This window comes from Glandiceps talaboti, chromosome 8 (assembly GCF_964340395.1).
Source record: "Glandiceps talaboti chromosome 8, keGlaTala1.1, whole genome shotgun sequence".
NCBI classification, from domain to species: domain Eukaryota; kingdom Metazoa; phylum Hemichordata; class Enteropneusta; family Spengelidae; genus Glandiceps; species Glandiceps talaboti.
Window position 1 is genome coordinate 654,909 of NC_135556.1, and position 21,825 is coordinate 676,733.

The 21,825-nt window shown below is 35.4% G+C and overlaps 2 protein-coding genes across 4 annotated transcripts in view; both read left to right on the forward strand.

Annotated features, from left to right (window-relative positions):
- Positions 1-21,825, forward strand: part of LOC144438814 (serine/threonine-protein phosphatase with EF-hands 2-like) — a 214,362-nt gene that overhangs the window by 147,758 nt on the left and 44,779 nt on the right. For 2 of the 3 annotated variants that reach the window (XM_078127991.1, XM_078127992.1), the window contains one exon: positions 19,355-19,406. In XM_078127991.1, the coding sequence (XP_077984117.1) occupies positions 19,355-19,406 (52 nt within the window). The remainder of the gene's footprint in view (positions 1-19,354; positions 19,407-21,825) is intronic. The other variant, XM_078127993.1, reaches the window with a different exon arrangement.
- LOC144438816 (uncharacterized) lies at positions 2,910-7,396 on the forward strand. Its single transcript, XM_078127994.1, has 3 exons — positions 2,910-3,627; positions 4,446-4,552; positions 5,264-7,396. Exons 1-3 carry the CDS (start codon positions 3,063-3,065, stop codon positions 5,288-5,290), a joined length of 699 nt encoding a protein of 232 aa, XP_077984120.1. The 5' UTR covers positions 2,910-3,062; the 3' UTR covers positions 5,291-7,396.

The window sequence follows — 21,825 nt, forward strand, 5'->3', positions numbered from 1 at the left end:
AATATACTTTAGTGGTCAACAGCCCTGGAAAATGGCCAAAATCAATACGAATACCCCTGAAAAAAACTGATGAAAAACCCCTGGAAAGTCTTGGAATTTTGTTTTGCTTCAAGTGTAAGATCCTGATTGATCATTGAATATGTTGCATTGAATGAGTTAACTTGATTTCGACTTGAATGTATTTTCACCAAGCTAACTCTATTCCAATTATGGAATATTTTCATTGTATAAGTTAACTTGATTTTTAGCTCCGCTGTCAGCGAAAGCTGAAAGCGTAGCTTTAGGTATAGGTTGTATAGAGTATAGAGAGTAGAGTGAATCGTAGGTGCCAGTCAAACTTTTATATTTTCATTATCTACTCCAAAAGTGACAGTCGTAATTCTTCGATATTTGGTGTGCATGTTCCCTGGGGGGAGGCTATTCAGATTTGTTCATGCCAAGTTGATCTGTGCCATTTTCAATTTTTTATGATTTTTTTTTCATAAAATGTCATTTTCATCATCTCCTTGAAAACTTCTTGTCAGATTGCTTTGATATCTGGTGTGTTGATGCGCAGGGGGTAGCTTACTTAGATTTGTTAATTTCAAGTCAGCACGTCATCTTTTCTATTTTTTATGATTTTTTTTTTGTAATTTAAAAAAAAAATGAATATGTTAATGAGCATTATGACCGCCGCCATATTGGAAATCAGTCCGCGAGACTTTAGGTAAACTGCAACTTTTCAAAAGACACTATTGACGTCAAACAAGCAATGTAATATGTGCTGTAGTCTTAATTCTACGCATTGTGCGCCCAAATGACAAATATTTGTTCGAAACAGGGATGTAAACTTCAAATCCAAATTCTCCACCCTCCTACAGAATGGTTCATTCCAGTATACGCACCTCACGATCAAGTGAGCTCTATGAGAAGTCGTGCATGCCTGAACTGAAGTGTATGGGACGATTTTTGACAGAGTCAGTCGTCAATAAAAACGATAATACTCTTTCTAAAATTATCACATTTTGAAAGGGAAAGTACTTTGTGGTTCATTTATGGAGTTTTGTTTTTGTACGATCAATCTTGGTGGCAAAATTACAGTGTCAAAATTACCGATGTGGTAGTTCCGTACGGCGACAATCTCAAGTACCCGGATGCACGAGGGACTAACCCGGAAGCAAATCGTTGCCAGCCATACGTTACAGTGGTAACATTGTCCGAGAAATCGCTGCGTTCAGAGTGTCATTATTCATAGAATTGTTTTTTTCGAGTGAAAACCCGTCTTGAATTGTATAACTCTAACAAATGAAGACATGTCAAGTTATATTTTGAAAGTTGTATCGCTAGTTTGAGACGGTTTCCTCACGTACTATCGAGGCTTGGACCTTACTCCAGTTCAGCGAGAAGTTTAGCCAGTCCGATAATTCTTTCTGGTTTAGTTTACAACACTTTTGATCACACAGATTTTGTTTATGTGATGAAAAGAAATTTAAAAAATGATCACTTCAACCATTTCGTTGTGTTTTATTTATGAAAGGTAATCGAACATGAACGAGTGTTACCACTGTAACGTATGGCTGAGAATGACTCTCTTCCGGGTACTTGGGATTGTCGCCATACGGAAACTATGTTGGCGATTAATACATTTCTTCCCTATATATATCTACTACAACTAGTACATGTTGAATGTTGTTGACTTGGTAAATTTGTTAGAAAATTGAAATTGAAATTGCCTCAAAATTATTTTAGATCCCTAGTTTATTTCATTCATCATTAACATTTTCCAGGGTTAAAGCTGTAAGACACTGGAATTATTTATAGCCAACCTCAAAATCCTCTTTTTTTCTTTTTCTTGTGTTCATTTCCCAGTCATTTTTTTAGCACAACTGAACTGAGGTTCAGTAGTGCTATAGGGATCGCCCAGCGTCTGTCTGTCTGTGTGTCTGTGTGTGTGTGTGGATGTGTGTGTGTGTGTGTGTGTGTGTGTGTGTGTAAACAACTTAAAGTCAAAAACCACTGAACCGATTGCCATGATATTTGGTGGGTCCATTACTTTGGGTGTCTAGTTGGGAAATTGTTCAAATAAATATGATCGCATCACAGATGTGTGATTTGGGTCAAAAAATGTGATTTTTGGTCAAAAAACTTAAACTCAGAAACTACTGGGCAAATTGGTGCGAAATTTGGTGGGAACATTCTTAAGGGGGTGTAAAGTAAGATTTGTTCTTGACATGATGATTCCATCAGTGATATGCAAATTAGGGCTAAAAATGTGTCTTTTGGGTTAAAAATCTATAATGCCAAAACTACTGAGCAGATTGGGCTGAAATTTAATGGGAATGCATCTAGGGATGTATGGATGAAGAAATATTAAGCATACAATGATTCCATGAGTGATATGTAAATTAGGTGTAAAAATGTTCATTTTTGGTCAAAAACTTATATCCCAAAAAGTACTTGGTCACCGAGTCTTAAACTTGGTGAGATGTTTCTGAAAGTGTTATTCTGCAGATTTTCTTTCAAAACATTGACAAAATTGGCCCTTGCGACCATGACCACGCCCTTAGCAACAACCAAATGGCAGTATATTTTGGTCAAATCTACCTTTAAATCCAAATTAAAACAGTATTTACTAGTCTAAGTCAATTTACTCTGAAAATATCGTTATAACCTTCGTTTGCCCCTTGTATATGGGCCGTCGCAGGCAGAAAGGGCCCTTATGTCGATTTTTGCTACATTTTAAGTTAAAAGTTAGACGCTTTCAAACATTGTATCACTTTTCGTTACCCGTGAGTTCGAAAGTGCGAATGACCTTGATGACTCTCGGCATGATGTTTGATCGTTTTGGGTTAATATTTCTTTCTTTCACGAAAAAATGTTGCTCATTTTCGATGAAAATGAATAAAAATAATTAAATTGATAAAGGTTTTAGCATTTCTACGATATTTTTCCGACTCCAAACGAAGTTCCGTGCTGCACATTCCCGCCAGATCTCACACGTGACCACTAACTTCCGAAATCAACTCAACATTTCAAAGCGTAAGCAAACCTCTTCACAGCTCTTATTATATTAACCTACTACAATGTCCTTAGAAATCCCAATTTGTCGTGAAATAGACCCGGAACTACGCGCGTTACTTGAAAATCGTCAGGATGACATCGCCGAAACCTTTAGCCCACCGCAATCGACATCCAATTCGCAGATTTCCCAAGATGAAAATACCACTACTACTAATATTATTGTCCAACGCGATTCAGCCGAAGCAGAAGGTAATTCCGAAGACGAAGACCACCAACTCGACCCAGAAGAAATAGCAAGATTATTTTCAATATCAGACGACTTATCAGCAGACGAAGGGCCCCGGGATGATTTAGCCAAGAGCGCAGTAGAGTTAGCGATGAAAGACGGATGTGGATGTAAGAATGAGTGTTTTACCAGTTTGAGTGTCGACCGAGTATGGGAATACCGTTTAAACGTGGCAGAGTATCCAAGGGACCAGTTAGATGTACTTATATTATCAAAGTTAGAACAGAGTGAAGTCTTAGGTGATACTATTCGTGGAGGCAAGAGGGAGCGACAATACTTCAACTACACCTTTGTTGGACAATCTGTCTGTGAAAAAGCGTGGCGTTACATTCATAGTATAGGTGAGTATTTTTGTTTTCGTACTTTTATTAATTGTTGATTTTCCCTATGTCGACATGTCGTCGCTGCTTTTAAAATTCACTAATTGCAGTTTTAAATCAAAGTCTGAAAGCCTAGTGGAGGGTCTATGGCCTGAAGTAGTAATAATAGATGTTCATACCTTAAACATCGATGTCAAATAAGGCCGAAACATAAAAGAGGGGGAAATGACGACGCTGGAGTCGATATTTATTTGTGTCAGTTGTAATGAACGCCCGGTCGGCGAGGTGACCTCGACTTTATTTTAGCGGTAATGGTATCAAACTGGGATCATGGTGGTACTTTCATGTTGGATGTTGTAAACTGAACGGTTTATGGACAGGGGAGGGACAATCATTATTGATGGCAGAAATGGGATGGTTACGTTTTTCAGAGAATACATTTGTAAAACTGTTCTTGGTAATCGAATGTAATCGATGAGTACAAAATATGCCATAGGTCAAATTGTGTAAATAACTTACTACAAGTAGTACTACCCATACAGCGTATATAACTTATACAGTGCCATTCAAGCTATTGTTATTGTATTGGTAATTCACTACAAATTTATACAATTGTATAATTACTTATGTAGTTTGAGTCATTCACCTAGTCCTATCACTTGTATACAATTGCCATGATTTTGTCGATTTTGTCAAAATTGTTTTTTGTTAAGGTCATTACAACTAGTCATTGATATTCGTTAAACCTCTGTATTAAACTTATTATTAATAATAGTAATAAGTATCAGTATTTTAAGATATATTGTGACATTAGTTACTCTTTTCTTCATTGCTATTAGGAGAAAAAAGATTTAAGAATATAAAGAGTCATTACAAGATGTATGGTGTTGTCCCAAGAAATCATGGTCTGAAAGGCAAGAGACCAGTTAATGCATATTCATTTGAGGTAAGTCATTAGTTAGTATTGCTGAGTTTATCTATATATAAGTTATAACACTTGTTGCTAGGTAAAGCCATCCCATTTCTAATATGAAAGTATACTTTATAAGTTTTGTCATCATGTAAAAATAACCATCTCCCTTGGTTGTTTTGATGTGTAATTTTGTTCACGTTGAGAGGGAAATTTCAGTAAACCTGAAATTGTATTTTATAACATGACATAACGTATATGTAAAGCTCAATCTGATACAATCATTTGGCTGTTGCAAAACTATATATATATATATATATATATATATATATATATATATATATATATATATATATATATATATATATATATATATATATATATATCTCAAAAAATATAACTAATGTGTAAACATAGGGTGCATAACATTTTTAGATTGTTGTTTTCCTCACAGGCAAAATATAACAATGTTTTGACTTTTCCCATACCTTTATGGAAAGAACACAAGGGGATGTGTATAAGCTGTTATTTGAAAAATACAGTATTTAGTTTCAAAGTATTGGTTTGGTAAAGTTGTAGGTAAAATCTAAGTGTCGAAACAATATATTTAAAAGCATTAACTTCAAAAGGTGACCATGTACTATATGCACCGTACCATTGGTGAGTGTGTCATTGTTTTTTTATCCTGTTCTTTAATTCTCACTCTGAAATACTAATATATTGTATTTATTCTTCTGAGTGTTCCAGGTAATACAAGATGTATTCAGTTTTTAATCCGATATGGCGAAGAAAATGGTTTACCAATGCCGGCAGCACCACGTGGAAGGGATGGGAGGGCCCCTGTATACTTACCTTCAAGCGAGTCTAAGATGGATGTATACAACAAGTATGTTGAAGCGTGTAGAGACTGTGAACCTATTAGAGAATGTGTTGGTGAGACTTTATTCAGGAACATTTGGCAATCATGTGTCCCCCATATACAGAAGATGGAACCATGTACTGATGTATGCGCGAAGTGTGAACAATATAGAAATAGTATTAGGTTTGCTGTTACTGAAGATGATAAATTAGGAGCAAGTTTAGCATTTTCTGAGCATATTTTGAAGGCCCAGAAAGAGAGAGAATTTTTGAATATTTGTATAAAAAATGCACAAGATGAGTTAAGTGATAGAGAGGTTTTGTCACCTGTAAGTCCATGTTCACAAGATTTATTTTCTGTCCACTACACTTTTGATTTTGCCCAGAGTTTTATGTTACCTCATCAGTCTAGACAAGTCAGTCAGCTTTATTTTTTGAATCCACTACGTGTTAATTGTTTTGGAATATGAAATGATGGTTTGAAATCACAGATGAATTATTTATTTGATGAGTCCCAAACAATAGGAATAGATAATGGCAAATGTCATGGAGCCAATAATGTAGTAAGTATGTTAGATGACTATTTTGATCACCATGGTTTAGGAGAAAGGGTTTGTCACTGTCATGCTGATAACTGTGGGGGTCAGAATAAGAATAAAACTGTTGTTCATTATTTCTGTTATCGCACTAGTATAGGTTTGCATGATGAAATTAATTACCATTTTCTAGAGCCAGGCCATACTAAGTGTATATGTGATGCATGTTTTGGAAAGATACGCCAACTTTATCGTAGAAGTGATGTAGATACAGTCAGTCAGTTGAGTAATGTAGTCAGTAAAAGTGCTAAAATTAATAGTGTTAAGTGTTATATGTGTCAGGGCACAGTACCAACTTTTCAGTGGTATGAATGGGATAGGTTTCTAAATAGATATATGACACCACTGAAGGGGATTAGACAGTACCATCACTTCAGGTTTACAAAGGAAGATCCTGGTTAAGTGTATGTCAGGAAGACAGTGACAGACAGTGAGGAGAGGATCTGTCTTGTCAGGAGAGGCATTACATGGCCACCATCTCCAGATTGTAAACCTGAAGTGATGGCAGCAGGTGGATTGAGTCTAGCTAGATTGAGAGAGTTGCTAAAGCAAATAGTTCCATATGTAAGAGAGCCATACAGACAGGTATTCTGCCCCGAGGAGTAAAATGTTATAGTCAAAAACAGTGTCAAAAAGGAAGTATAACTTGAGTACCATATGATTTATCAGTACAGTATTGGAAGCAAGGGACAAGAAGATTATGTCAGTATGTCTTTCTTACATTACAATTTGCATAAGGTATGTTCTCAAAGTGTCACATTTCATTAAAAAAAACTACTTTCAATCAAAAGATCACATTTGATATAATTTGTAGACAGATGGTCCAATGCAAGACATTCACATATATTGTTATATCAGGTCATCATAGTATAAGGTACATGTGGTTCTCATGTTCGGAAGTATACTCTGTATTACAATCATAGCATTTATAAACATTCAATATATATTGTCACTTTCAATCCATATGGCCATTTAGTTCATTTACAATTGAAAAGTGAGGAATGATATTAGAAGGATATCTAATTTTGATGTTCAATATTTATTTGACAGGGTTACTTTTATTGTCATCATCATTTAACCTTTCGCCCTCCACCTATTCTCATATGTTGACTGTAATACACAAATATATAGCCATAAGATGAATTTCACATTTCAATTGTAGATTTATTTTGTTTGAGACAGTTTATGAAATTTAAGATTCCTTGTACATATGAATTTTTTTTAAAACTTATGATACAATGTACATGTACACACGAAAGTAATGTTTAGAATGTATTAATAAGGTTTCCTTTACATGTTTGAACTCAGGTGCGGTGTATATGGTTGCCATGGCAACAATTTAATTGCCATGGAGACATATAAGAGTGTTGTGATTTAATATATTTTTTCAAGTGTATACATTTTGCAGTTTTCTTTAGTAATTATTCAATAAACTAATTGTTTGGTATTCCTATGTGTGCTAGTGAATCTCCCCCCCCCATAAAATAATGGAATGATCCAAAAACAAAAACAATAATTATCAGCCCACATACTTCTCATTGTAAATAAAATTATCCATAAGAATGATTCCAACTTGTAACATTATCATCAGTTGACACTCCTATACATTCACTATACAGTGTGCTTACACAAGGCAATAGCAAAAGCTTTTGTCAAAATACAAAGGTCAGAGGTCACATCTTTGGATGGGCCAAAATGGTAGTTTTAGGCCGTTTTCAGCAGAATCCTTTCATACACTGAAAATTAGCCATATAAACTATCTAAAAATGCAAAAAAGTCAAAATCAAAAATTTTCGACATAAGGGCCCTTTCTGCCTGCGACGGCCCATATATTTTCGACATGTGTATTTCTTTTTGGTATTAAGACATTGCTCTGTGTGTGTGTGTGTGTGTGTTTGTCTGCTTGCTTGTGTGTGTGTGTGTGTGTGTGTGTGTTTCGCTTTCGTTTTGGTCTGTTATTTCAAGTTTGTTTTTTTTGTTTGTTTTTTTTGGTTATTTTTTTATATCATATTACTGTATATGTTTTCCTTGGGCCTCGAACTCGACTAGTTTGAACAAACTATTTTTGTGGTCCAGCCAGAAGTTCAAGTTATTCTGTTATATATACTTTTCCTAATTGGCGATGTGATTACTTGATTATTTCATTTTCCTCACTTGATATGTAAACATTTTTCAACCTCTGGCAAATAAATAATATATAAATAACAACATCATCTGGTAGGCAAATGAGTAAACATTCAAAAAATGTATGCAAATACCCTAGCAACCATGACTACGCCCATAGCAACAGCCAAATGGTCGTGTATTTCACACAAAGATAATAAAAGGAATTAATAGACAATTGAATAAACATTCAAAATATGTATGTAAATTTGCCTAGCAACAAGACCACGCCCATAGCAACAGCCAAATAATCACATATATTGCAAAGATAACAACGGGCATTAATAGACAATTGAATAAACTTTCAAACAATGTATGTAAATATGCCTAGCAACAAGACCACACCCATTGCAACAGCCAAATGATCACGTATATTGCAAAGATAATATCAGGAATTCATACACAAGTGAACAAAAACATACAAAAATGTATGCAAATATGTCTAACAACATGACCACGCCCATAGCAACAGCCAAATGATAGCATATATCATAAAGATAGCAACATGGTTGGCTAGGCAACTGGATAGTCATTCACCAAATTCACTTATTGTTAGCATGGACTACCATATGGATAAACATTTTTAAAAACTGTACGGTTGTGCTACAACGCCATTGGCGGTATTTTTTGTACATTGTGAGATAAATCAATGAATAATTTGAGATTAATTGAATTGAGTGGCAAATTTTATGTTAGAATCTTGATGAACTAAACTCTGAATTCATTGTATAGTGTCTAACCTATTTAATCTTGGGAAATCAACTGACTAATTATTAAGATGAATTTGAAATTTGTATTTTACTATACCAACTAAAATAATAATACTGGTATATTAATTACAGATCACTGGTTGATTGAATATCAATACTGTGTTTGATCCTGATCAACTCTATTGTTAATTAATTTGAGACATATAGAGATTAATTTATTCAAGTATTAGTTCATTATAAAATTATTGCCATATTGTAATTAATTTATTCCAGTCTACTTGCATATTAATTACAGATCACCGATTGATTGAGTTGAAATACTGTGTTTGATATTGATCACCTTTATTGTTAATTAATTTGAGACATGTACAGATTAATTTATTCAAGTATTAGTTCATTGCACTGTTATTGTCAGATTACAACTAATTTATTCAATGATTATTTATTGAAGTATTAATTCATTGTATTACAGTATATGGGGATTAATAACTTATCCAACAATGGCTAGCAACAAGACTATGCCATGGCAACAGCCAAATGATAGCATATATGGTAAAGACAACAACAGGGTTGGTTAGGCAACCAGATAAATCTAAACAAAAATAAATGTACAGTTGTGCTACAACACCATTGGTGCTAATTTTAAGATTATATTGGAAAGTGGTCATCCTAAAGGTGAATGAAAATATGGCAAATGATAGCATATATGGTTAAAGGTAACACCAGGACTGGCTAGGCAACCAGATAAACATAAACAAAAATAAATGTACAGTTGTGCTACAATGCCATTGACGCTATTTTTAAGATTATATTGGAAAAGTGGTGATAAATATCCTAAAGGTGAATGCAAATATAGCTAGCAACACAAGACTATGCCATGGCAACTGCCATGATAGCATACATGTACATGTATATGGTTGAAGGTAACACCAGGACTGGCTAGGCAACCAGATAAACATAAACAAAAAAATGTACAGTTGTGCTACAATGCCATTGGCACAATTTTAAAGATTATATTGGAATGAGATACATAACTTAAAGGTTAGACTTATTTCTAAAGAATAATGATGTTATGAGTCGTTACTCAGAGTTTCACGCTTGTTGCGATCATCAGGTGACTAACTGTATAGTTCTATGAAGTTCCAATTTCAACTATTCCATTTCAAGTGATATGGGTGCACTTGATGCTAACAAGATGGTCAGACTAAACTATTCCTTACGGGGGTGTACTTCTGTAGTTGGCGAGCGAGTATTTGCCTTCATGATGACATTTCGAGACCAGTTCAGATTTTTTGTTCAGTAGCATACTCTTTTCAGCATTGATTATACATAGTTTCTAAGTTAAACAGCGGTTACAATGTTTCACCTCACTTGTATAAGCAGCCGCTTGGGTGATAATATCCCACTTGATATTATATGGCTGGTTCCTTTCTTTCAAATTCCATACTTGTTTGGAGAGCTGTGTGCTATACTGTAGCTTCTTATGAGTAAATGTGTGTTTGTAGTTTGAGAATCGTTGTTTAAATGTGTTCTCTGTTAGCCCAAAGTATAGTTTTGTGTTGTTGTTATCTGGTGTGACTTGTGCCCTGTATATTATGTTGGTTGATAGGCAGTTGCAGTTGAGTGGACACTGTTTGTTATCTCTGCAGCTGCAGGATTTATTAGCTTTCTGTGTATGGTCTGCACTGACTGACTTGTTGTGTGCTTTCACAATACTCAACATGTTAGGCATGCAACTGTAACTAAACTTCAGATTTCCTTTGTTGAAGGTCTTATGTAGTTTGGTGTTTGGGGGGAAATGCCTCTCAATAAGATGGAGAAATATCTTGATGGCGATGTTAGATTTAACACTCTTGTTGAATGCTGGATTAAACCAGATGATGTATCTTAAAGTGTGTCTGTTATTTCTCTTCTTCCCTATGTGTGGTGTCTCCATATACGTTAAATTTTCCTTATAGGTGCTGTTTTTCATGGTATCATTGTAGAAAGGTGCAGCTTTTTCAAACATTTCCTTGCTGGATGATATGCTGGAGAAATGTTTGCTTATTGCCGCCAGTAGATGACGTATCACCGTAGGGGGTGGTTTGAGAGAGTATTGATGTATACTGGTTGATGAATTGGTTTCCTGTATGGACTGTATTCTCCAATTAAGAGGTTTAGAGTGGTGTCTACAAAGTTTGAGATTTTTAAATTGGTTTGTACATATATGGTTATTTTCCGAGTGCACTGAAGACTTTGGTTATTTCTTTCTTTATACATTCTGCTTGATGCCCATTGATGTTTTTGAAGACAGCTAAATCGTTGTCTCTATATAGGCCAACATTGCTCTTCTGGTACTTTTCTGAGAGAATTGAGGATGTACGTACCTACTAGCTCACATATCTCAGCACCGTCGTAACTTCCCATTGTGACATCAAATTGGTCTCCTTGTTGTCCTTCTTAGCCCAAGGGATTCCTTTATCGAATAGCAATGATTTTCTGCTGTGTATGAATATTTCAACATCTTGTTCCGATATGGTAGTATGTTGTTTTGCGAATATCAATGCTTTCTTTAGTAGATTTGCGGTGATGGACAGGTAGAAATTGACGATATCAAACATTATAAAGGTGTAATTTGATTTATCGGGGATGATCTTGAACCAGTTGATTACTGCTGCCGAGTTTTTTCCATTGGTTCACTCATTTAGAACGTATGGTACTCTCATTAATACGGTCAAGTATCCTCTTACTGACCAGTCCCATTTCACTATTTTGGCTGGGTTAATTAATCGACATGTCGGGTTGTTGGTAAAATTCTCTTTGTGGTCTTTCAGAGTTATGAAGGCTTTTTGGGGGGCCATTATTTCTATTCTGTCATCAATGGTTAGGTCATATGCTATTTTCTTTGTCTTTGTATTGATGTTATCATACATTTTGTTGTTCACTATCTTGTAATTCTTGGTGATATTCTCTCTTAGGAGCTTCTCGTACTGGTTTGTATCGGTTCGGTAAAAGTTTCTTGCTTTATCAACAGGGATAAGCATTTTTACCTCCCGTAAGGGTACGGGAGGTATTAAAAGGAGAATGTCTGTCTGTCTGTGTGTGTGTGTGTCTGTCTGTCTGTCTGTCTGTCTGTGTCATCATTTTCTAAAAATCGGCTGGCTCAATAGACCATTACCCGTCTCGCGGGTGACGCCATTGAGTGCATAGCAACCACATTCGGGTGGTCAAGCTGAAGTGTCAACCGCTTAGCAACACCATTGTTCTCGACGTCACGTACAGTGCAATACGTATGATCATGGAAGTATACTTCCATGGTATGATAGATCAAGGGAAGCAAACTTTTAAAGTATGGTTGTAAAAACGATGTGCGTATGTGAAATTCATAACTAGCCGTCAGACGTGACGGTGATTTTTGGCCGTCTGGGCGCAGATGAAGAGCGGTTGAGATTGACAGTTTCAACATGAACTTGAAAATATTACTAGAGTTGGATCCACTCGAGGATCGCAGGCCCTATGGTTGAAAACTTGCATGTCAGGTCGCGAATATTGTATTCCTATTTTTAAACAACGTCTAAAATTTGATACAATGTCATAACTTTTCCATAGACTTTTTATACGTCGCGTAGCATCGTCTAAAAACCAACACAACAACGTGTACGCGATCACTTTACTGTATAACGTGCTGTTAATAGTTGGCAATGATGTAATTCTTAGTCCGTAATTCGTCAGCTAAATTCGTCAGGGTCCGCTAAAAACTTTGAAATCGGTTGAGAATTTTTTTCACTGTCTTTGATTTTATCATATACATTTATAAATGAGCTATATATATGCATTTAAAATTAAAATTTAGAGATACTATGTCGTTTTATTTTACGAATTTGGACTAAGATCTACAACATGTTCATCGAACTCAAGTATAAACATGGCTGACACGTGCACGTGTTTCACGCATCGCCGGTGATTCCCAATTCTAGTTCCTGACGATTGTATTCCGATTTTACTCTAAGTTATCTTCATACAGTACTAGTCTAGTTCATGACGACCGTATTCCGATTTTACTCTACGTTATTAAGGTAGGGTAAAATTGGAATACGGTCATTGGGAACTAGACTGGTAGATATTGTTGTATGAAGATAACATGTGGTAAAATCGGAATACGATTGTCAGGAACTGACTATGATTTCCCGATCTGTGACGATAATTAAGAACTTTTCAATTCTGAACTCTAGGACAGAAACGGGACATTGGCACTCTAAAAATGTGTAAGACTTTTAGCTTTCGTCCGTATTTGTCAACAGCGTAAATGTCAACGGTTCATAAGGGCTTACGGCTGGTGGATGTGTAGTAGTACTACGCCACACTTCATGTGCATTGCATTCTAATATACTTATATTGAATATTGGTGACAGGAAATGTTTCCACCATGTACATGTGTACTAATAATCAAAACTACTCGATTTTGCTTGTCATTAATTACCATTTCTCAAGATTGAAATATTATAGCCATCTAGTATGCTGCATAAGTTTGGCACTGACAACGTATTCCCAGAAATGACAGTCAGTTCGGAAATATAATGACAGTGTGACACTGGCGTATTTTTCTTTTAACTTGATGTTGACACGCTATATTTTCGCAACATGCTCTTTAGTTCGTGTACTTTCAATTTTTCAATGTCTTCCATGATGACTTAGGATTATAGATGGTCACAAACGGTAGTATTTTTTTCAGACTGATGCATTGACTTTCATATGAACAACATGGCCACTCCGCAAAGCTTGACCTCCGTAGCAACCGTTGCTAGGTTATTTGCATATCTCGCGAGATCTGCCGCGAGACGGAAAATACTCTATTGTAATGAAATTTGGAATATATAATCTTTAGGGTAATGGCTAGACCTGATTAGGTTTTGAGCCAGATCTGTTAATGTTTAATTAGAGAAATTTGCATATTAATGAAATCAACTAATTAAGAAATATCTTAAGACTGCATACTTCAATTTCAATATAATCTAGTAAATTCGTTAAACATAACAACATACATTTGTCCTATAAAATTTGTTGTTACAGCGTTAACGAATAATTAGCATAATTAATTATTTTTTGATAATTAGGCTATATCTTAAAGTGTACATGCAAAGGTACATACTTTTTTTCGTAATTATGTTTATTTTGCCATAAAAATAAAGGAAATCGGGTTTGTAATAGTACAATATAATTCTAACACGAGAAATTGCGCGAAAAATGAGGCACTCTCGGCTCAGCCACAGAGCACCTTCAGGTAAGTACCTCTCATTTGCATATGGATAGGACAGGATTTGGAACTTTATGACGTCAATGCAGGAACACAAACGCATTCATCAGTGTATCTTTACATGTAAATCCATTATGGTCGAACCAGAGGGTCAACTTCGAAACCCGTTTTCGCCAGAACCCGACGTTGGATATTGGTCAGATTCCTCAAGCGTAGAGCAATACACTCCAGCATTAACATCTGATGGTGTGATTTAGCCAAATTCATTCGAACCGACCGCTAGCAGTAAGATAGTTCCTCTGGTAGTGAATGAGTATGTCCTAGTGAAGCCGTGTTGTTTACATAAACTAAAGGCTGTTATCGGCGTCCTTTATTGACATAACTATTCAATGGGTGGAAAACAGCTCCTGCAGACATTTTAATCGTAACGAAAATTATCTAATATTTCCATACCCATCAAACATACAGAGATCGAATGAGAATGGCTTCAAGAGTTCCCCATAATATTCTCTCGAGTTGTTCAAATGTAGCATGTGTCATAACAGTACATTTGATCTATGGATGACCATCCAAAATCTTCGCGAAAGTAGACCCACAAATTCGTTAGAGCAGAACGTTTTGTTGGATAACCATCCCTCTTGAAAGCTATGTGTACACGTACTTTATTTCATTTTTTACTGTGTTCATTACCATCCACACAGTGACATGAAGTGGTTTCATCTTCTTTCAAAGCACATGCCATGTTCACTGAAGCCGGCCGTACTGTGGTGTATTGTGTATTATCTCCGACCAGTTTTGTTTGAGTTTTTTATGGATAGACATGTCTTACGTTGTGGAAGTTATTTGACCTGGGAGCGTGAAGCTTAGTGCTGACTGTACTTTGCTGTGTCCATCCACTTTTGACATGTGATTGGCATGACACGGTAATTGTTCAGGTAGACAAAACAATGGAAACAAAAATAGCAACATTATATATGAGCGTTGCGTCTTTTTACTTTGATATGATTCCGACGAATCGATCTACATGTGATGTATCACAATGAAAACGATTGACTCCCAGCAACATTGAAATCAAAACATACAATCGGACTACACATTGTTTAAAAACAAATGCTTTCGTAGTGAAAATATTTTATGAAGCTAACTTGCTTTCTTGAAAACATCATTTCAAATTATTTTATTTGTCTTCCTTTTTTCGCTTTGATCATGGCTACACCAGTGGCGTGGAGAACCCCGGCCACGGTAATATTTACCGGCTTTCACTGTATGGCGTCACTGTCCAGTTTTTACATGATTTCAACTGCCTTCACCCATTATTACCTACTCAGTTATATCACTCAGAAATGTGTGTAGGGTGATCTTTCACTGCGCGGGTGCTGCCGACAAAACACCAAGGAACCATTGTTGTCGGAAGACTAAACTGGTACACCACAATATGTACAGTTACAGATAATACTATATGGCAAGCATAATTAGTAATTCATAAGTAAACATTACACAAAGGCTAAGAAGGCTTTTGTAACACGTGGGACCTCGACACCTTTCGTGAGCTGGTTGAGGTGCCGAAGTTAGTCGAAGCACAGGGGATTAAGGGGGCAAGTATTTTTGCGACTTTCTTGCCAATGCGCGCAATATTTAGAGGTATGAATGCAATTTCATTTATTTTTATGGCAAAATAAACATAATTACAAAAAAAATTATCAACCTTTGCATGTACACTTTAAAGAATGCATACTTCATATTCAACATAATTTAGTACATACGTTAACCATAAGAAAACACATAATCTATCAAGTTTGTTGATGTACCTTACAGTGTTAATGAATAATTTGCATAATTGATGATTTTCGGTAATTAGGCTATATCATAAGAATACATACTTCAATTTCAATATAATTCAGTACACACGTTAACCATAACAATTGCATATGTCCTGTAAAGCTTGTTGATGTACCTTTCAGTGTTACTGAATAATTTGCATAATTAATGATTTTCGGTAATTAGGCTATATCTTAAGACTGCATACTTCAATTTCAATACAATTTAGTACATACGTTAAACATAACAGAGTGCATATCTCCTATAAAAGCTGTTGATTTTGTTCGAAGATTTAGTGAATAATTTGCATAATTAATTATTTTCAGTAATTAGGCTATATCTTAAGACTGCATACTTGAATTTCAATATAATTTAGTACATACGTTAACCATAACAAAGCGTATATGTCCTATTGTTGGGTTGTTGGGATTACTCATGATGGAGGAGATATTAATGGATGAATAAAAATGAACACACCACTGTATGCTTATACAACACTACTGGAGAAGACAATACATCCAGGTGTACTTTATTTCAAAGTGATCCCCTGAGGGCACTATAACAGTATATTTGCATATTAGGTATAATGAATAATTCACAACTATGTAAATGAGGTCAGTCACAGTGAATGTATATTCTAACACCTATAAAATATTTGATATAGCTTGCAGTCAGTTTTAATGAAAAATTGGCATAATTAATGATTTTAGGTAACTAGGCAGTATCTTAAAAATGCAAGCTTCAAATTTCGTTTAATATGGTACATATATCAACCATAATAATATGCACCTGTCCTATGAAGTTTGTTCCTACTTTTACCTTTAATGAGTATTTTGAATAATGAACAATATTCAGTAATTAAGCAGTATCATGCACTCTTCAAATTCCGTATAATTTGGCACATACATTAACCTAAGAAAGCACACTTGTCCAAAAACAAAGCCTGTTACCATACTTTTTTTTAGTTTTATGAGTTATTTGCATAATTAGTTATTCCCTTACAGGAGGCATTCAGTTTAAATCTGGTCTTAGATCTCTTGATTTCCTTGATGTCATGTCTGAGCTTATTCTGGAAACTGTCATTCACACTTCTGAATGTTATGTTTTCTATCATCCTGAGCATGTCATCTTCAAAGGGCTTCATTGCTTCAATCTGGGGTGGGCATTTTCTAGTTTTGAATCCGAACTTTTCATCTTTAGGTTCATGATCGTCGTTTTCCTCTCCCTTCAGGTAGTAGAAAGCCTGCCATCTTGTGTTGCTAGCCATATTTGTAAAGGTTAATGTAAATATGGCTAGCAACACAAGACTATGCTATGGCAACAGCCATGATAACATACATGTACATGTATATAGTTGAAGGTAACACCAGGACTGGCTAGGCAACCAGATAAACATAAACAAAAAAACAGCTGTGCTACAACACCACTGTGCTATTTTCAAGATTATTAATCATAAGAATAGAGTAAGTGACATTGTAGCAAAACTGTACAATTTGTATATTCTTTTTATGTTTATCTGGTTGCCTGGCCAGAATTTATATTTGAAGAGTTGTGATAAATATCAACAAAAAGAAGTGACTACAAATATGGCTAGCAACAAGACCATTCCATGGCAACAGTCAAATGATAGCACTTATGGTAAAGGTAACAACATGGCTGGCTATGTAACCAGATAAATATAATCAAAATGTACAGTTGTGCTACAATGCCATTGGTGCTATTTTTATGATTATTTTTGAAAATTGGTGCATTTATTTTCTTAAATGCTTAAGGTGTGTCATGGCTAATTCGCTATGCATAATTTTCTGTTATTGTCACTTCCATTTCAAGTGTTCTACATATGAGCGCGGGCTTCTAATATGTAAGCGAATTGTTGCATAAGTAATTACAGTGGTGAGCATAAAAATCGTGTACAAAGCTGGGAAAGTTTTAGGCCAATCACAATGATTCTGACCTAGAAATGAGGATATCCAAAGCCAACATTGTCATTACATCAAACAATCCAATAGTTGTGACAGTGAAAATACAGGCACAAGACACTAGAATTTCTGTACAACTTTTCTCAACAACTAAAAAAAAGTATTGATCATCATAAATGTCGGGGTTATATTGTGAAGTACAACATGCGCTCATTGGGAATCTACATTGCAATTATAGCAATAAAGATGGTTTAGGTGTGACAGAATTCAGGTTATCTTTAAAAAAAAAAAGTACCAATCATCCTAGAATGAAAAGAATTAGTGTCATTGACTAAAATTTATTGTGCATCATTTGACGGTTGGTATGTGTGTCGGAATTAGCTGCAACAGACCGGTTAACTTTTAAAAAAGCACCAATCATGCATCATAGAATAACATTTAAAAAGGAAATGTTGGCAGCCAATTAAATGTAATATTTTAACTCAGACTACTATTTCTATAGTGGGCTGAGGCTTTAAAGAGGCAGATGTTTTCTTCACCTTTTGATTCAAATAGCTAAACTTTGATGTATAAAACTTACTAATTTTCATCCAATAAAAAATGTCATCACCTACAATTTAATGTAAAATCCATAAAAGAATGTCTGACGTAAAATTAGCCAGAAATAGATTGCTTTTCAAACAGTAGAGGATGCCAAATTATGTATTAGTATTACATTATAGATGCATAAGGTAGTGTGACATCTTACCCATAATGCATTGCTGTAATTGTTGTGTATGCTGTGATAAGCTGCCATTTATAGTTTGTTTTAGAAGGAAAAGTAGAACTGGTGTTTTGGCATATATGTCGAACTTTACTTCTATGGTTTTCAGTTGTGTAGTTTCCATGGAGATTACCATTGGAATCATTGTTGTTTCCATAACAACCATTCCAGTTCACAGTTATCACTGGTTTTGCAGTAGTCAGAATCAAGTTTCAACAGCAATAGCAATAATATTTGTATGGTACCCAAATTTTGCATGTCAAATTTCTAATAAACATCTTTTGAAGAAAATGCAAAGTTGCTGAAGTTGAAAAGTTGACCAGCATCGATATACTATTTTTCATGAACTGTTGGCAAATATCTTGCTTTCATTTATTTCCAAACAAAAATTATCACAGTTTAATGTCTTCAGTATATCATGTGCTGAAATACTATGCATCCATAAACACATTAAACACAATATGGAAATCCTAGAATACACCAAAACTACTGTCACTAGAGGGCACTCTACTTCCAAAATGAGTGTGGGACCCCAAATGTTTTTGTCATATTTTGATTTTTCAAGTCTTTGATTACACCTGTGTTTGAATTTTGAAGAATCTGTAGTGTCATTAAATACTTAATAGCGAGCCTCCATAAATGGTGGACTCAATCATGTAGTGGATTTTATTCAAACTATTTAATATTTTTTAGCATTCATATATTATTTTTAAGTGTAGTTTTTATTTCCATGTGATATACATGATTGTACATAATTAATATTTTGTTTCTTTTCCAGATATGGTTTCATAAAAGAAGTAATGAGTAAATACAGAGTAGGTATTTTTAAAGTAGGTATTTCATAACATTGATTTCTAGATGTTTGTTGTCATGGTGATGTACAGTGATGAAGTGTAAGCACCAAGTGATATACCCCACATGTTGATACCAACACTCACCTACACACATACATGTTGATACCAACACACACCTACACACATACATGTTGATATCAGCACACACCTACACACACATGTTGATACCAACACACACCTACACATACACATGTTGATACCAATTAACACACACCAACACACACACATGTTGATACCAGCACACACCTACACATACATGTTGATACCAATACACACGTACACACACACACACATGTCACACACACAATGTTGATACCAAAACACACCTATACACACATTTATACCAACACACACCTACACACACCTACACATACATGTTGATACCAACACACACCTACACACACACCTACACATACATGTTGATACCAACACACAACTACACATACACATATTGATACCAACACACACCTACACACATATATGTTGATACCAACACACACCTACACATACATGTTGAAACCAACACACACCTACACACACATGTTGATACCAACACACACCTACACACACACATGTTGATACCAACACACACCTACACATACATGTTGATACCAACACACACCTACACATACACATGTTGATACCAACACACACCTACACACATACATGTTGATATCAGCACACACCTTACACACACATGTTGATACCAACACACCTACACATACCCATGTTGATACCAATTAACACACACCAACACACACACATGTTGATACCAACACACACCTACACACATACATATTGATATCAATACACACCTACACATACATGCATGTTGATACCAACACACACCTACACATACATGTTGATACCAACACACACCTACACATACATGTTGAAACCAACACACACCTACACATACACATGTTGATACCAACACACACCTACACATACACATGTTGATACCAACACACACCTACACACATATATGTTGATATCAGCACACACCTACACATACATGCATGTTGATACCAACACACACCTACACATACCCATGTTGATACCAACACACACCTACACATACATGTTGAAACCAACACACACCTACACATACACATGTTGATACCAACACACACCTACACATACACATGTTGATACCAACACACACCTACACACATATATGTTGATATCAGCACACACCTACACACACATGTTGATACCAACACACACCTACACATACCCATGTTGATACCAATTAACACACACCAACACACACCTACACACACACATGTTGATACCAACACACACCTACACATATACATATTGATATCAATACACACCTACACATACATACATGTTGATACCAACACACACCTACACATACATGTTGATACCAACACACACCTACACACACGCATGTATATGTATAGACCATTAGATTTTTATGTATAATCCCAGGAAATCAATGTTATTTTTATGTCATAATGCTCCGAGTATGATTCCACTGACTAATACAAATTCAAATTTGTAGTCTGCAGAATCATACTAGGAGCATTATGACATAAAACTAACATTGATTTTGTGGGATTACTTATTTATCACATAATTTATGAGTTTTTCCACATGTTTTTGTAGCTCCACTGTCAGCAAAAGCTGAGCAGAGCTTTAGCGTTAGGTTGATTCTCGCCTCCATCATATGTCGTCTGTCCTTCAACTTTTTAGCTCCGCTGTCAGCGAAAGCTGAAAGCATAGCTTTAGGTAAAGGTTGTATAGAGTATAGAGAGTATAGGTGAATCATAGGTGTCCGTCAAACTTTTATATTTTCATCATCTTCTCCGAAAGTGACAGTCAGAATTCTTCGATATTTGGTGTGCATGTTCCCTGGGGGAGGCTATTCAGATTTGTTCATGCCAAGTTGATCTGTGCCATTTTCAATTTTTTATGATTTTTTTTTCAAAAAATGACATTTTCATCATCTCCTCAACTACTTCTTGTCAGATTGCTTTGATATCTGGTGTGTTGATGCACAAGGGGTAGCTTACTCAGATTTGTTAATTTCAAGTCAGCACATGTTCTTTTCTATCTTAGATGATTATTTTTTGTAATAAAAAAAATTGAATATGTTAATGAGCATTGTAACCAACGCCATATTTGAAATCAGTCCATGAGACTGAAGTAAACTGCCACTTTTAAAAGACACCATTGACGGCAGACAAGCAATGTAATATGCCATAGTCTGAATTCTACACATTGTGTGCTCAAATGACAAGTGTTTGTTCGAAACAGGGTTGCAGACTTCAAATCCAAATTCTGCACCCCTTCTACAGAATGGTACATTCCTGTAGGTATTCCGTATGCTCTGTATATACTCTGTAGTATATTAATACACTATTAGAAG

What these genes read in the sequence shown, in the direction of transcription:
- LOC144438816 (XM_078127994.1), top strand. Translation starts at nt 3,063, where the DNA reads ATGTCCTTAGAAATCCCAATTTGTCGTGAAATAGACCCGGAACTACGC. An exon ending in GCGTTACATTCATAGTATAG is followed by an intron (nt 3,628 to 4,445) that starts GTGAGTATTTTT and finishes CATTGCTATTAG; the next exon opens with GAGAAAAAAGATTTAAGAAT. An exon ending in TTAATGCATATTCATTTGAG is followed by an intron (nt 4,553 to 5,263) that starts GTAAGTCATTAG and finishes TGAGTGTTCCAG; the next exon opens with GTAATACAAGATGTATTCAG.